Here is a 17,304-nt window from a genome sequence, read left to right on the forward strand (position 1 = left end):
AAGCGATGCAGAGTCAGCTGCATCTTTGCTCGTGGGCACAAGAAGTGCTTGTGAGCTGTGACGCAGGGCCCAGCTGAGCCCATCAATTCTTGATGACACCACGGCAGGCCTCCACGTGCTTGTTATGTGTCACCTCCCCCATGATCACTATGATCACTGATCATCATCGTGCAAATAACAGCAAACGTGGTCGAAGCACCTACATCATCCCTGGCGTTGAGAAGCCTGTGGAATCCTGCATCTGTCACCTGAAGTTCAGAAATGAGCCAAAGTCATTCTCCACGGCTTCAATGCAGCACAGACTGGTGGGGCTGGGAAACCCCTCAGGAGTCGGAGCAGCAGAAAGGTGATAAGCCACCTGGGCGCCCTATCAAATGGGCCCAGCCTGAGACCAGGCATCCCAAGCAGTGCCAGACCAACCTTCACAGGGCAGCCTGTGAAGAGGAATCGCCTTCCTCCTTAAGAAGGAAACCCCAAACCAAAAGATACCTGTAATAAGACCACCTGGAGAAGTAGGATGTGTGGGGATCACTGCCTGATTTCTGTTGCCACCACCATGGAGGTCCAGCTCCCCCCATAATGCTGGGCCGGGGCAGGGCACAGGCCCTCCCTTCATACCCAGGAGTATGGTGGAGGGATAACACATGGGAAGTAAACACAGGGTGACACAATGCTGGATCACCTGAATTATGGCTTCCTGCGGAGGCTTACACATTCCCACAGCAAGAGCCCACTTTCCAAGGTTCTGGCTCCGATCTGGGGATGCACTTCTTACCTGATAACTGACAATCATCCTTGTTGAGGAGATCATGGCCCATCCCTACCCCACCTCCAGGAATGAGACCCAGCAGGTACCAACCTATGGTCTTCTCAGCACAACACAGCAACCCCAACAGAGAGGCGGGAGTGGGGGTGAGGTTTCCCTGTTACCTCCAAACAACCGTACAAGTGGAAATGGACCCAGAACAGACAATCCAATTAAAAAAAAAAAATTGGACAAAAGATCTGAACATCCATTTCATCAAAGACTATGTATGAATGGCTAAGAAGCACGTGATAAGCACAACACTGTCAATGCAAATGAAAACCACGGGATGCCCTTATACACACCCCAGAATGGCTAAAACTAAAAAGACTGAAGATAACAATTGCTGGTGAGGATGTGGGGCCACAGGGACTCTCACACACAGCTGACGGGAATGCAAAATGTTTGAAAAACAAATTGGCAGTCTCTTATAAAGACACTTCACACTAACCGTATTATCCAGCAACGCCACGCTTAGGTATTTACCCAGTACCTAAGAAAAACCTATTTTTCGTTCTGTGTCTTCACGAAGAAACATAACTCAAATGTTCACAGTAGCTTTATTCATGAAAGCCAAAAACTAGAAACTAGAAGGAAATGGTCATCAACTGTTGAATGGATAAACCACGTATGTATGTCTATGCAATGGAACACTCCTCAGCAATAAAAGGAAGGGTCCACAATTGTGGGATGACATGGATGAATCTGAAATGCATTGTGCTGAGTGAAAGAAGCCAAACAGAAAGACTACATGCTCTGTGATTCCATTTGTACGAACTTCTAGAAAAGGCAAAACTGTAGAGGCAGAAATCAGATCAGTGGTTACCAAACGTCAAGGGGAGAGGGATAGAGGCAGGGGGTGGCAGCAAAGGGACATGGGAGTGATGAAAACGTTCTGTATCATGTTTGTATGGGGGCTACACACCCACATTCGTTGGTCAAGTCTCATGGAATTGTACAGTTAAACTTGGTGAATGTTACTGTATGGAAAGTATACCTCAAGAAAGCTTATTTATTTAAAAAATGGACCCAGACTCAAGAAACTATTTCCAAATCTGGGGAACTCAGGACTGACATTGACTAAGTATGGGTTGGCACAGCCATGCTTGTTCAAATACTGAAATCCTTCCGCACTTACTGGTAAATCACCACGGCCCAAGGCTTCTGGTTACCCCTGTGCCCCAGGCCTTCAATGGACACCACTCCCCGGACCACCCCAGGACCTGACAACTAAAGGTCAATACCAGCCTGCAGGGGACATCCTGGACTAGCTAAGGTGGACATCCTTTCAACCAGCCGGTGCCACTCTTAGCAAAACTTATACGGAAAATCAGAAGATGCCAAGCTGTGCTCTAACCCAGTGGAGGGCTGGCTAATTTGCTGCCGGACTTACTTGATTTAGATCATGCTTTCTGCACAGGGGTGCAAGGTGATTCTTGGGGGAAGGTGGGGAGTGAAAAATCTTAGATATTACAATGGTTTGTGGCCCCAAAGGGCCTCAGTCCATAAAGAGATGTACAGTATATCCAGGTATTAACATTTCATAGGGTGTGGTAGGGGGTGGTCAGGAAAAATGTCTACAAAGGCTCCTGGGAGGTGAGGGGGTGGGGTGAGGGGCAATGAAAATAAGGTTGAGAGACACTGGTTTAGATGCAGAACAGAGAGAGCCGTGACACCGCAGAGCCAGCCCCCAGTGCACGTGTGCAACTCCCACCTGATCGTTTTCCCTGTGATATGGGTCCCCATCCTTACCACAGGGAGGTGGCATCATGAGCTGGAGGATGTGTGAAGGAGGGAGTGACCACATGAGCCCCTGTGATCCTTCTTCACAGGACGCCCCGTCATGGCAAAGCCAGTCACTCACTCTCCATCCTATGAAAGCCTTTAAACCAACTCAACTCAGCAAACTGTCACTAGAACCCCAGCGGCCAGCACCCATTGAAGCCCAGGCCATCAGGACGGCTACAATCAGGGCTCCACGTGGAGTTCTACAGGGAGCCAAGTACAAATCCAAGGACTTCCACCCCTCTCCTCTGGACGCCTGTGCTTCCGGAGCTCCTGATGGTAGAACCGCATGCAGCACATTGGTGGGTTTCCGCCCGTGTGAAATAATGAAAACAACCTCCCAGTGAGAAGAAATTAAGCGCTGTCGCTGAGTCCCCTGCTTTGTCAAGCTCAGCCGAGTCCCAGCCTCCCTGCGCAAGGATTGCTTCGTGCACTTACACGTTATGACAATACTATAATTGTTCTTTCAGTCCCTTCTGGATATTTAATAACAACGTGAAGTGGGAGTCGCGAAGGTCAGCCCTACTGTAGAATGAGCTTTGTTCTTATTGTCCTTTTCTGAATAGCGTCTTCCCTTTGCCAGCTGTTGCATGCCAGTGAGCCCTGGTGGTGGAGGCCTGGCGCTGCTACAAAAGTAGCACCACCTACTCTGGGCGGAATATTCTAATTTCCTAACCAGTCTCTGTGCCGCTGTCTATCCTCACCATCTGCATAAATACACACACAAGCGCACACACTCACAGACACACGCACACACCGGGCTTCCCCTCACTCCTCCAGTGCTACCCACAGCTACAAGCCCAAGGATGGAAAGAATACCAACCACCAAGAGCAGAGAAACGAGGTGATGTACATATTTGGCATATTCATTTGGGCAATTACTCTCTCTGGTTAGGTGAGAAGAGAAATCTCCTAGGATCTCAGAAGAAGAGTAGCATACCTATGTTTAAAAAAAAAAAAACAAAAACACCTTTCTTTAAGTTTATTCCTGAAATTCACAATAGTTGGCAGATGGAAGTCACTCTTATCAGGATGCAGCATGTGAGTGGAGCAAGCACTAGGAAACCTGCAGCAGAGCCCTGAGCTCCCATCCTACCTCGGCATGTCACGGTACCTGCCCCACCTTGCCATTTCACTTCTCTAAGCCTCAGCTGCCAGATCTATAAAAAGGACCAAATCCACTGCCCATCTGAAGACAGGACTCACTTCCAATGCTGAGATCTGTGATTCTCTTCCTGAAGATGTATTATCAGAGGGCAGTTTGCAGGCACCAATAGGCTATTGGGAGCATTTCAAAAACAAGGGTCTTCTGAGAAGTCTGCGTGCTCAGATAGGGTAAGGAGGAACCGCATTGTAATTCAGAACCTGTGTGATGTTGTCAGTGAGTGTGCCTTGTGTCTGGGCAGGGCTCGGTTTGGCAACTCAGGTACCATAAAAGAGGGCGATGTAGCCCCAGCAGTCTGTGTCAGAGAGCAGCTTTGTACCTAATCCTGAGGGTATGATAGTTGCTAAGGAACCATTGAGATGCAAATGAATTGGCAAATACTTAGCAGCAAGATATCAGACAAGGGTGGGGAGGGGATGCTTTAAACAAGTTAGTCAGGTGAGTGAAAGGAAAATAACTTTCTTCTGATTGGAAAAAGAAAACCACGGGTTTTCATGCAGAATGGCAGCATTGTGTTACTGTGTTAAAAAAAAAAAATTGTTCTTTTTCTGCTTGGCTGGGAGTAGAGGAAAGTTGGAGCCAAGAGCAGGGAACTTGAAAGGGCAAATGGAGTCTTCCTCTGATGAACTTTAGCAGATTTTAGATGCCTCTCTCTCAAAAGAGAAAGAGACATCTAAGGTGTGAAGAAAGAAGTCTGCAAAGGACATTGAAGACCTGCCATCTTTACACAAGTCTCAAAACCTAGACAAAAAGTACACAGAAAACTGACTAAATATTCTGCTGACACACAATGGAAATTCCTGGTGAGACTAAGCCATGATTGAGAATGGAGGACAATAAGAGGAAATAAGCCATCTCATTGTACCTATGAGTTTGCATTTCTTTCATTCTTGTTCTCCTCTGAGCATCCAATTTAAATGCAATGGTTAGGTTAAGATGTTGTGGTATCTGTGTTGGAGAGAGTTACAGTGAGAAGCATAGCCCCTCACTCATTGTTTTTTCATCTTGTCCCAAATAGGAACCCTCCCTTTTTCAGAGTCTAGTTGAGATATCCTAGTCTTAAAATCATTTTGCCTTCAGCCAAACACCCCTGCTGTCTTGCTGTTCATCACTTTGAGTTTGATCATGCTGCTCAGGAATACAGAAAATATCTTTCTCAAGAAAGAAGCTGTTTGCCCAGCCATCTCTAGGTCTCCCTTCCTGGATTTTCACTTTTCTATCACCTTCACTTTCCCCTGCTTTTCCCACATCTTCATCCAGGACCATCACAGGCGCAGCCTCCTACTGCTGCCCCCAGAGTCCATGTTCTTTCCTTTCCTGCACACTAGCCCTCTGTAATGTTCCAGTGATGCAGGAAGGTTGAATGGGTGTGGAAGACTGTTGCCCTGTCCAGCACCCACTCCTGCTTCTTCTGGTAACGGCATCCTGATATTTCTGTGGAGAGTCAGCCATCCCCCATCTCAGGCCTGGTGGTTCAGGTGGGTCTGGGCTAACTCTCACCCCCCTCTCCCAGCTCTGGGGATGGGTAGTCATGCATCCCAAGCCTGGCCAATGAGTGCATTTCAACAAGCTGGTGACAGAGCCTGGCTCATGGAGAGGCTTAGAACCCAATGAAACCAAGGAGACAAAACTTCCAGGGCTTTTGCTGGAGCCACTGGGAGTGAGAATTCATCTCTCTGATGAAATTTCAAGAGGATGTGAGTTTGAGCTGTCACTGGCCACATGACCGATCTGGCAGGAGAACCTGCTGGGGGATAAAGTCAACATAAATGACTGGGCTGATTATTCTCCATTGTCCCTCCAGACCCATTTCTTTGCCCTCTTCTGAGCCTCAGGAAACTGACTTCCATGGACCAGGTTTCCACGTCCACTGCCTTCCTGTTGGGTTCACCCAACAGGAGGTACTGGCAGGTGATGAAATAGTGGAGGAGAAAGAGTTCAAAGAATATGATGCCCCTCTCCCCATCCCCATGCACGGTTTGGGCAGCAGCTGCATTCCTCTATCTACGTCTACAGCTCCCATCAGGGAGCCCTCTCCAAGTACAGCTCTTGCCAGGTCCTGGTGGCACCAGTCCCTCCCCTTCCCATTTCTGGCCTTGGGGAGCTATGGCTTCCCACTATTGCCAGACCCTGGGTGCATCCCACACTTTTTGGTTCCCTTAACCCTGTTCATACCTCTGGAAAGTGTCTCTTCACTAAACTCTCCTCTATTAACCCTTTGAGAATGCCACGGGTTTTCTGTCAGGACCTGGGTTGACACAGACACAAAGCTAAGGAATGAAGAAAGGGAGACTGAGTCCTAAGACAGCCTTGGTGCCCCAAATATAATCACAACCTAAGGCCCAAACTGTCCAGGAACAACAAGGGCCAGTAATCACTCCTTACCCTTTGCTTTTCTCCAGCTTGAGCTGTACATCTGTCCCTACAACCAAAGATATGGCTAATAAAATAGGTAAAGCCCTTCATGGAGAGCTCCTGAAGTCCACCTTCATAAGACAGAGAATAGGAATGACTATCAGTCTTGGTTTCTCATCCCTACCCACTCCTATCTCTGTCTGACAAATTTCTACCCACCCTCCAAGGAGCTTTCCCCATGTCTCTGTGTTTCTCTCTCTTGCACACACACTCTTGCTTCAAATCCTTCCCACTGGAAGTATGACCCTCTCCTTTGGTTTCTCCTAGCAGCTGATGTGTAACTGTTATACCCCACAGCTAGCATATGCCATCATACATCCTGTTACAGCTTGTAGTTTGCATGGCTCTGTCTCCCCCACCAGTCTGTTAATTGGTGAGCTCCTGGAAGGAAAGCCTGTGTCTTCCTGACCTTCATGTTTTCAGCTTCAAGTACAAAGTTTCTCATGTAGATGCTCAATAAATGTGCTCTGTATGAGTATTCATGAACCTGACGGCTCCCAGGCCAAGCTGTCAGTTCTGCCCCTCTGTTCCCACTCCCCATTTGCCTTTTGTAGAATTTGGGCTCTTACCTCTGGGAGTGACTCAGCCCTCCTTGGATACCCTGGAATGGGGCTGTATCATCCCTCAAGGCAGCCTATCCCAGCTTGGTTCAGTTTGTCTGGAAAGAATTTAATAATCATGCCAAAATCCATCTCCCATGCTGAGTAAAGCTAAGCCTGCTTGGCAAAATGACCCTTCATGTATTCACAGAGAGAGGTGTTCCCTTCCCCACACTCTCCCCTCATTTTCAGGTGCCCAAGCCTGCACCCATCACCCTCAATCACATCACCCTGTTTACTCCGTTTATAGTACTTTCCTAAAATTATGTTCTACATTATTTGTCTGCTTAATAACTGTCTGTCCTACCACTAAGATGCTCACAAAGGCTGAGCTCCCTTTCCACCACTCCCTGTTTTGCACATACTGCCTGGCACACAGTAGGAGGTTGACAAATATTTGTTAGATGTTGAATGAATGAGATACCATTTCTCTTCCCTCTCCCCGGCCTCTCCTTAAGTCCTCTCTAATCTTCTCTAAACCATTTTACTTCTACTACTTCTCCTAGGATATTTTGGTTATCAATTGCTACATAACAGACCAATCCAAAACCTAGTGGTTTTCAACTATGACAAGATTTATTTTGTTCACAAATCTATAATTTGGACAGGGCTCAGGGAGGAAATCCTGTCTCTTCCCACTTAGAGTCAGCAGACATGGCTGGAAAGATGGAGGCTGCAGCCATCTGAAGACTCACTCACTCAGATGTCTGGCATTTGGTGCTGGCAGTGGGCTGGGATTGAAGCTAGGGCTGTGGCTAGAACATCTCCACGTGGTCTCTCCAAGTTGCTCGGGCTTCCTCACAATATGGTGGCAGGGTCACAAGGTCTCACATCCCTTGTGAGAGAGAGCCAGGCAGAAGCTGTAGTATCTTCTCTGATCTCACCTCCAAAGTTAGGCAAGATCACTTCTGCCATGTTCTATTCATCAGAGTGAGCAGAAGGCCAGCCCATATTTAAATGGAGAAGAGCTAGGTTTCATATTTTGATGAAAAGAATATCAAAAAATTTGCAGACATGTTTTAAACTACCACAGAAGAAATGATTTCAGGTTTTTGTGTGTTCTACTGACCTTTTCTTTCTTTGTATTCATTAATACAACATACACATTGCCGCTACCTATATGTCACATGCTGGGGATACCATGACAATTAAGACAGAGCCCCATCCTTCAATGGCTCACAGAGCTGTGGAGTCTCCAGTGAAATAAACACGCAATTACAGACCAGTGTGGACTGTGCTCCCACAGAGGGAGGCAGAAGCAGCTGTGGTGGGGACCAGCAGGCCACTTGGTCCAGCCTGGGGCTAGGAGGAAGGCTTCCAAGAGGAGGCAACCACTATAGCAAATTCTAAAGACTAAGTTAGAGCTAGCCAAGGAAAGATCAGTGACAAATGCAACACAGGCAGAGCAAGCAGGTGCAGACCTGGAGGCACGTGGCAACAGAACACTCAGTTGGGCCCCTGCACAGATGGGGAAAAAGAAAAGGGGATGCCCGGGGGGTGTGTACCTGTGCAGCGTGTGTGCATCTGTGCCCGTGCGGAGCAGGGGAAGATGGAGCAGCAGAAGGTGCTGCTGGCAGGACCAGAGTGGGGGAAAGGGGGACCCAGATTGTGAAGGGTCTCGCATCAGTCCTGAAGGTGCTGGAAGAGATTCACACACGCCCCAGCCAGGGTAAACCTAAGTAGCACAGTGTGGTCTGACACCTAAAGTATGGTCTGACCAGTGCCCAACACAGGCCCCTGGGCACCCACCTACAGCTCCGTGGATGGTCTGATACTAAGACCCTCTTCCTTGCCCTGAAGCGTACAACCTGCACTCCACCCCATCCCCAATGCATCCAGACCTCTTTGATGCATTGCCAAAGGTCCTGAGAGCACCCCTCTTTGGGCTCCCTTCCCAGCCCTCCTGAGCGAGGGTCCTCCCTTCTTTCGCCCCTTCCAAGCTCACCACACAGCTCAAGGCCTCAGCATCAATGAGAAAGCCAAGGGCAAAGGTCCCACCTTGACGTACTGAAAAAATAGCAAGAGGAAAACAACAGAACAATGAACTGCAGGCCCCGTCTGCCTCTCACAGATAAGGCGTTTTCTCTGCCGCCCCTGTCGATGAAGCTGCCTGCCCTTATTGCGGGCCCTTCTGCTCAGCACCGTCCACAGGCACGGCCCCAGGGGGACCGGGCCCTGTCCAATGACACTAGGATGCTGCGGGGGTTCTCTCCCCCCTCTTCCTACAGGCCCTTCCACACTCAAACCTGATGCTAAATCCCCGGGTCCTCCCCTGATGTTGTGGGTCTGCACCTGTCCCAACGGACAGGAGCTGCCAGAGCTCTGGGAGTAACATGGCCCCGGACAGGGCAGGGTGCACACGGCAGACGTCAGGGCGGTCCCCAAAGGAGAACACGGGCAACTGGCCCTCCCTCTGGAAGGCGGGCCTGTGGTGGGAGCTCTAGGAGGCCCACAGCAACCTGCTCCCCACACGCCCCCACCATCACGAGCCCGGCCCCGATGCCGAGCCACCACCGTCTAAGCAACACATCAAAGACAGAGCCAGATGGACACGTGGCAGAAAGAAAACCACTAATGATCGCAGTGGGGGTCTGACTGGTGGGACAACATGGGAAAGGCCACGTGCAAACAGGAAAATGCAAACGGAGGAGGAAAAAGCTCTTCCTCCAGCTGGGGGCACAGGTGGGGCAGTTCCAGAGAGCAGGAGCCTGGCCACAGGGACTTGGGCACAGAGGCCAGGATATTGTCTGGTACCTTTGACAGCACCTGGCAGGACAGTGAATAAACAGCTGGTGCTTAATAAGTGCTCCCTGATTTCATTCATGAATAAGCAATGTTCAATAGAAAAGGCACTGAACTGGGAGGCAGAGGCTGAGGAGCTGTCCAACTTCAATTTGTCAAGACTTCGCTTTGAATCTTAGCTCTTGTGCCAGGAGTGCCTCAGCTTCCTCACCTGTAAAATGGGAGAACACATGCTTGGATATTAAGGGTATGGGATCAGCACACGGTAAATGGGCAAGAGAAGCTTAGTCTAGTCCTGGCTCTAGTGCTGCTAGGCTGTAAGATCTCTGCAAAGTCTCTTCCCTTCCCTACAACTTGTCTCCAGTCCTTCTCCTGACATGTCGGGGCCCCGGGAACAAGCCTGACTCCCTGTTGGCCCCCACGAGCTGAAGCGGGCCCAGGATCAGTCCCAGGGACTTCAGAAGCTAGTGCTAGGCTGCAGCCTGGGGCCCCTGTTCCCTCACTTGCCCCTCCCCTCCTGGCCACCTGCCTCTGCCCATTTCTCTGTTCATTATCACCTCCACTGGGGGGATGGAGAAGCAGAACAAGGAGGTTAAATTCAAATCAGTCATTTTGTCACTTGCTGCCAGGAAACGGGGAGGGACGAGAGGAGAGACTCCAGGCCTCAGGTGCAACGTGTGGGCAGAAATGAGTCCTGGTAATTCTCAGGAAATTTCCTATATGTTTCCACGTTGGCCCAGATCTGCTCCAGCGAATTCTGGGAACCTTCCATGAGGGGACAGAGCAGCCTCCTTCAGAAGCTGCTAATGGTTTGTCTGCAGGCGCTGGGGTTTCCCTGCCCTGGAGGAACACCTCTGCTGGGGGCAGAGTGGGAGACGGCCTTTTTCATCACTTTTTCAGCCTCTCTAGCAGATGAGCATCCTGAAGACCCCATTAAGGGGGTCGTTATGATGTCGTGAAGGGCCCCAGATTTTCGGCTCCCATGCTGCCCGGGGAATGAGGGAGCAGGTGGGTAAGATATTCTTCCTAGGCTGTGGAAGTGAAACCTTCTCTTTCACAAAGTTAGTGGCAAACGTAAAAGCCAGTTGCACCGAGAGACACCTGGCGGATGATTCTGCGTGAGACCAGGGAAGACTGTGGCCCCAGTGCTGGACCAGGTCAGCCACAAGAGGTCCCGGGAGCGAGGTCTCCTCGTGGAGCGCACCAGGCTAAGACCCTTCTTAACGTCGGCCCAGCTCACCCTCACTCACCTCTGAGGTGCTGCTGCAGAACCCCTGCCAGCCGAAGAGGATCCACACCTCACCCACAACTAGTCAGAGGGTCACCATGCCCCAGACTGCATTTTACCCACAGCTGTCACCCCCAAACCTCCTACTTCTACCACTGCTTCTACCCTGGGGTTTGCGCCCAGCCCAAGCCCCTGCTACCCTCTCCATCATAACGGCCCCTCCGTTAGCCTTTCAACAATGAGGAACCTGGGGCACAGGGAGGGAGAGAGCAAACTGTACATCCAGTTGCTTCCTGTGTCTTAGGTCAGATGGAAAGCAGTGTTGCATTAGCAAAGAAGAATGAAGCCCACCACCCTCCAGGCCTCCCTGCACAGTGTGTTCCGTCTCTCTAACCCCCAGAGGAGTGATCAACAAAAGCCAGTGAGGTGACTCAGACGTCAGGCTTGAGGGCCTTTGATGGAGCAGGTGGCCCTGACCTGGCCACTCAATGCCTCCCTTCTGAGCACAAACACACACCTGGGGACCCTGACTATTGTTACAATTGAAATGCAATCCACAGAAGGGGCTGAGAAATTTCTCATGCAAAATTGTGCTTTTAAATATGGAATCTCTCCCAGGGCGTTACTTTATTATTATAGTAATTTCCTCAGAAGGGCAGGCATCCAATGCTGTTTCTCCACCACCTTTGGTGACATGGAAATCTGATGGAAATATTCAGGTTGCTTAAGTGGTTAATGCAGAAGAGGGAGACATAAAGGCAGCTCTTCCAAGGAATGTGAACTCCTAGAATCCAGGTACAGGGATGTGCTCTAGACTATTGGTGAGGGGGGTGGAACAGGTAAGGATCCAGTGTGCTCCCTCCACTGCCCCCAGGATGCACAGGGTGCCCAGGCCCACCTCCTTTAGGGACCTTTGTCTGCAATCATTTCTTCCTTGGGAGAGCAGCCAGGGCAAGAAGAGGAACAAAGATGCTCCCAGTCTTTCTACTAGATTCCTTATCAGAAGCCTCACCACGGTACAGGTCCCTAGCCCTGCGTCTGCCTGTGCACAGGATGGAAATAGAGTGGGAGGTGGGAAAGAAGGGGTAAGAAACTGCTGCTTCAGCTGAAGTGCTGGGATTATCCGAAACTTTCACTCATCTCTTCTCCCATGGCCAAGAAAACATGGAGTCCCCAGGAATCAATGGAGTACCCAACGGCCAGTGGCTGAATCAGCATTAGAATTCTTCCCGCCCATGGATTCAGGTGGATCTGAACCTTTCTTCATGCAAAGCCTACAAAAGTGATGCAGTGAGGTGGAGTGGTTAAGAACACAAACCCCAGAACCTGACTGCCTAGGTTCCAGTGCAAGCCCCTCACTAGCTATGTGGCCTTATCAAATTACTGAACCACCCTGTACCTCAGTCTTCTCATCTGAAAAATGGGAGAGGAGGGTTAATAATAATACCTACCTGATAGAGTTGTCTAAAGATTAAATGAATTAATTTACATAAAGCACCTAGCGTTAAGTGTTAGCTATTATCAGCAGTTCCCAAATATACCGGTGCCAGACTGCCTGCATCTGAATCACTGGGGCCCTTTATTAAAAATGAAGATCCCAGGCCATTCAGTAAGTGCAAAGTGGAGCAAGACCTGCCCAGGATTTGTGACCGCAGCCTATTTTAGAACCATTCCCCTGGGCAGAATTTCAGGAAGCACCTACAACAGGATTTTCTGGGAGGCAGACTCTCAGGATCTATCCAAACCTGCTGAACTTTTGTGGGAAGAGTCCAGGAGTCTATAGCAAATTGCCCAGGTGCCATGAGGCTGCCTAAAGCCTAAAAATCCCTGCCTGAAATGACTGACTTCCAAAACTGCCTCCACCCTTTGCCCACGCTGGAAACCCTACACTCCTGAACCTTAGGGTTTCTAAGAACTCTTGAGGATTAGCTAAGATGATTGTTTTAGTTTAATAATATGAATGCATCTTTGACTTTAATAGCATCTTTATTTTTAAACCAGTACAGGGATATCCTCATAACGTATGTTACTGAAGGTTCAGGCCTGCGTCCTACCTCTGGAGCTGTCTACACTGCCAAGACTTTTCTCAAGCAATGGCCTAGGGCTGAGTTACCTTTCCTCGCCAGCATTCCACTCACTGGCTTCGGGGTCCCTCCACAAACACTGAGTAATGGTAACTGTTTCATAACACACAGAAAATATAATCAACTAATGGATAGAATCCTCTCAAATTTACTTTTCTCTCCCAGACATTTTTTTTAATCTTTGGCGCCTGCTACCGCTTGCCGGCTCACGCACGCTCATGGGTACCCAAAACAGAGGCACATATAGCAAATGAATATTAACAGAAAATGCAGAAACTGCCAATTACCCCCTGGCCTGGTGGCCTGTTGTAGGCACACAGGCTGCGGTTGGGGTTTTTCGCCACAATCTGTGAACGGTGAGATTCAGTGCCCTTGCATGTCCAGGTGGGGTACCCCACGAAGGGGTGCAGTAACTCAGGGGTGTATGTATTCATACATCAGCCATTCCTTCGAGAACTCACTATTTGTTAAGCCCTACCACCAAATCAAACGTGTGCACGTACAAGAGTGGCAAGCCCAGGATTTCACCCTGGGCCACATCAAAGAGCAGTTCTCCCGGGAGTGCTCTGGTCAGCGAGCGTGGAACACGGAGGCCACCTGCATGTCTAGGGTCATTCGTGGACGCCCATGAGTGCTCGGGCTGGAAGGATGCTATGAGCTGCCAGTGATTCCAGGGCACTGCCTCCCAGAAGGGCCAATACTCTTAGCTCAGAAATACTCCACTCTGAGGGAGAACTGTCTGCGGCCAGCCCAACACCTGAGAAGCACCTCAAGAGAAGCCCAGGTCTCCAGACCCCGACGCAAAGGGTATGGGCCAAAGGGCAGCTCAGAGAATGCAGCCCGCAGACACCAGCAGCCTGTTCTCAACAAGCTCTCAGGCCCAGTGTGAAAAGACATGGACTTGAAGAGGCAGTTGTTTTTCTGGAGACAGAGAAAAGAGCCCTGGTTCTGTGTATAGAAGTCCAGAGTATGTGAGCATCCCTGCCTCCCAGCCTGCCTGCTCCCCTCTGAAAATAGCCTTTAAAAGCCCATGCCTCTGCCCTGCATGCCATCTCTCTCCCCACACAGCAGAGCGGGCTGCAAGCGGGGAGGGAAGGGAGGAGGGAAGGGGCCGTCTCCTTCAGTGTGGGCCTCTCACTCCCCAGGTCAGCCAGCCCCTTCCCTCCTTCCAGCCAGGCAGAGGGTCTCCTAGGGCCCCTCCTGCTTCTGGCTAAGTGTCCCCACCACCTGGCCCGTGGCTGCCGTTATCCCTCTGTCCCTGCCCTGGCCTGGGCTGAGGACCTGACTGCTCTTAGAGTTCCTTGCCCTGGGTGACAAGGGCCCACTGAAATTCCAACAGAGACCCACGAGGGAAAGAAGACAGACAGACACAAAAGTGGCCAAACCAGCAAGGGAAGGCGCCGCCTGGCCACGGCAGTGTAAGAGGGATCTGCTCTCTGTGTAGGCAGCTCATTGATCCACTTTTCTGATAATTATTCCTCACTCATCGCAAACCGAATGACGCTGGCCCCAGCCCAGCCAGGCAGGCGGGAAGGCAGCTCCGCGTGTGAGGAGGAGAAAATGAGCCTGCCTGTGTTCATCGGGGAGAGGAAGGAGTGAATGGTGTGTACTATCACTGTGCACTGAGCAGGGACGCCAGGGCTGCTTTAATATTCTGCTGAACGTGGCATTTCTTTTAACCCTTACTGGAGAGACAGACGTTCAGCCCAGAAAGCCGGGCTCTTCTGGCCAGGCTAACGGGAAAGTTTCCGAGCTGCGAGGAGGGAAGGGCTCCGGACGACCTGGGTGACAGGACCGGTACGCGCGCGGCTGGGCGCCCGCACCACGGCACCCTCCCTGGGGCCTCTCCAGCCCAGCAGATAGGGAGGGCTAGCCAAGAGGGGATCTAGGGTAGAAACCGCGCGCCGCCAGACGCCCAGTGAGTTCCCACACATTTGCTCTCCAATTTCGCTCGAATGCATATGCCCTCCTTCAACGATGGAGACCCAACGCCAAGACCAGGCTCCCCAAGTAGGCACCTATCTGCTCTCCGAGACCGAGCCGCTGACCCTCCAAGGGGCGCGAAGATCGGCAGGCAGGACGCTCCGCCCCAGCGTTAGAAAGTCCCGTGTGGCCTCGCCCATTGCAAATGCCCGCTCTCCCGGGTCGTCCCGACTGGTTTGGAGGTGTGCCTCGCCTGGCTTGTCCTAATTCAACCGCTCCCGCGCTTGCCTCTCAATAAGCCAAATCCAAGCATCCCTTCTGCGGGGTGTTGATCGCGCTCCCCAACGTTCCAGTCCCTGTACGTTCCCAAAAGCAACCCCCTCGGCACAAAGACCCAGCAGCCAGAGAGGGCAGCGGCAGGCGGAGGGCAGACAAAAAGCCACCTTCAGAAAAGCAAAAGCGAGCTTTCTAGGCATTAATCGCCGCACCCCCGCGCCGCCACCAGAACGAACGCGGGATATGGTGGTCTTCGCTACCAGGCCGGGTAATCTCAGCCCCGCCTCGGGGCCACAAGGCCCCAGCTTCGCTTCGAGAAGGGCAGCACTTTCCGGAGGGGTCGGGGCGCTGAACCACGGGGTTTGGGGCCGGGCGGAGGGTTCCACTGGGCAACCAGTAGCAGTTGGACGAGGACCTGGGCGGCCCAGCGGAGCGAGCTCCCACCTCGGAGGGCGGCGCGGGTACCGGGGGCTGCGTGCGGAGTCCCTCGGTGGAGTTTCACCCACGCCGGACACCAGGGCTGCGGGGCTGAGGCGCGTATCTCCCCCCAGAATTGCTTCCATCCCGACACTAAACTCCGCTCTAGGCCGGCTGCGTTTCGGGAGGGGGCTGCGGCCGCCGCTCTGCTTCGGGGAAGGGGGCGGGGGAAGGGGGCGGGAGGCGGGAGAGGGGCAGGGATTTCCCACAGGGATTCGCGGGCGCCGCCGAGCGCGGGTCTCCCTGCTGCGCCAGGCGCTGTGCCCGCGGAGCGCGCTTTCCGGGCCACGGCGGCAGAGGCACAGCCGAGGCTGAAGTAGCAGGGAGAGCGTCGCTGCGCGTCGGCTACCTTCCCAGGCCGGAGGGATACTGGGCGAGTTTCGTCAGAACTGATCACGCACCCCACCCCACCCCCGTTTTCAGGAGCAAGAGGCGACAAACGTGTCCACCCCGCCCCGACCGACCCGGGAAAGATGCAGCCCGCAGGCTCCGGTACCACCAGCTGTCCCCCGAGGGTCGGGCCAATGAACTCAGCTCCTCTCATTCGGCAGCCACTTGCGAGGTACCGGGGCAGAGCTTCTCCGGTCCCGGCGCGCAGCGCTAGCCCGCTGGGCCGAGTCCTGGAGCCCGCGGATCCCGAGCGGAGGAAAAGGAGAGGTGGCGCGCGGCTGCCTAAGAGCATCCTTACCCGGGATAGGAAGCGAGCAGACTGACGCCCGTACTCCAGGGGCCGGACCGCCCGAGACGCCCCTTCCTCCCCAACGCCGGTCTCCCGGGAGCTAAGGAGCCTGCACCGCAATGCAGCGGGCTCCGTGCTCTCTGAGCCGAGCTGCGGGAGACCGGGGCTGCTAAGGAGCGCCCGGGCGCGGGAGCCAGAGGGCTCCGCGAACCAGCTGCGGGCGCCGAAAGCCAGCCGGGGGCGCGCGGGTGGGTGCCGCCCCAGCCCCGCGCTCGGCCGCGGCCGATGCTCCCCAACAACCTGGCTCTCGGGTCGCGGGATGCAGGCGACGCGTAGCAGCCACAGAAGCCCCGGGGATACAGCCGCCAACTTGCTCCGCGGTGGGTACGTTACCTTCCATCGCGGCCACTGCTGATGCCAGGAGGAGCAGTAGCAGGCAGTCCAGGGCCATCGCCGGCCGGCGGTCCCCAGGCCGAGCCCGAGCCGAGGCGGCCGCGGGGGGAGGGCACCGTGTCTCGGGGTGCCGCTGCGCTCCCCGCCGGTGGCTTCTCGGTATCCTTTCGCGCTCTGGCTGGGACCGGACTCCCCGGAGCGCGGCGTGGGCGTGGGCGGGATTGTGCGCGCGTGGGGCGGTGCGGGCGCGCGTGGGTGTGGGTGTGCATGTGTGTGTGTGTGTTTATGGGAGAGGTGGGTGTGTGCGTGCGTGTGTGAGAGAGCGGGCGAGGGAGTGCGAGCCGGGGAGAGCGCGCGAGTGCGTGTTCGTCCTGGTGTCACATTGCGAGCTACAGCCGAGCCTACTGGAGGACTGAGCCGGCCAGACTGACGGGGGAGGGTGCGGGATCCCCCACCATCAGCTCTCTCCCCACCCCTAACACCTCCTGTCCAATCAAGGAATCAAACCTGCAAAATTCCCCCGTCCAATCAGGCGCGAGCACCTCCTTACACTGGCATTGTTAGTTTAAGAAAAACTTTTGCTTGCAAGGCTGTGCGGGAGGGCTGGGAAGGCGCTAGGAGGGGTCCGGGCTCCCCCTGGTGGTGCTCTCGGAGAACCGCACCGGCCGGCCCCAGCTCTCCATGCCCTAACCTAGGGGGCCGAGGGAAGGGGCTGCCCACCAGGACTAGGTGA

The 17,304-nt window shown here is 53.0% G+C and overlaps 1 protein-coding gene across 1 annotated transcript in view; it reads right to left on the minus strand.

The window, feature by feature from the left end:
* EPHB1 (EPH receptor B1) overlaps positions 1–16,999 on the minus strand; it is a 432,780-nt gene extending 415,781 nt beyond the window's left edge. Inside the window, exon 1 of the mRNA XM_033404128.2 lies at positions 16,572–16,999. Coding sequence (XP_033260019.2) covers positions 16,572–16,629 — 58 coding nt within the window. The 5' untranslated portion in view covers positions 16,630–16,999. The remainder of the gene's footprint in view (positions 1–16,571) is intronic.
* Between the last annotated feature and the right edge of the window lie 305 nt (positions 17,000–17,304).

Source organism: Orcinus orca, chromosome 5, assembly GCF_937001465.1.
Source record: "Orcinus orca chromosome 5, mOrcOrc1.1, whole genome shotgun sequence".
Classification (NCBI taxonomy): Eukaryota; Metazoa; Chordata; class Mammalia; order Artiodactyla; family Delphinidae; genus Orcinus; species Orcinus orca.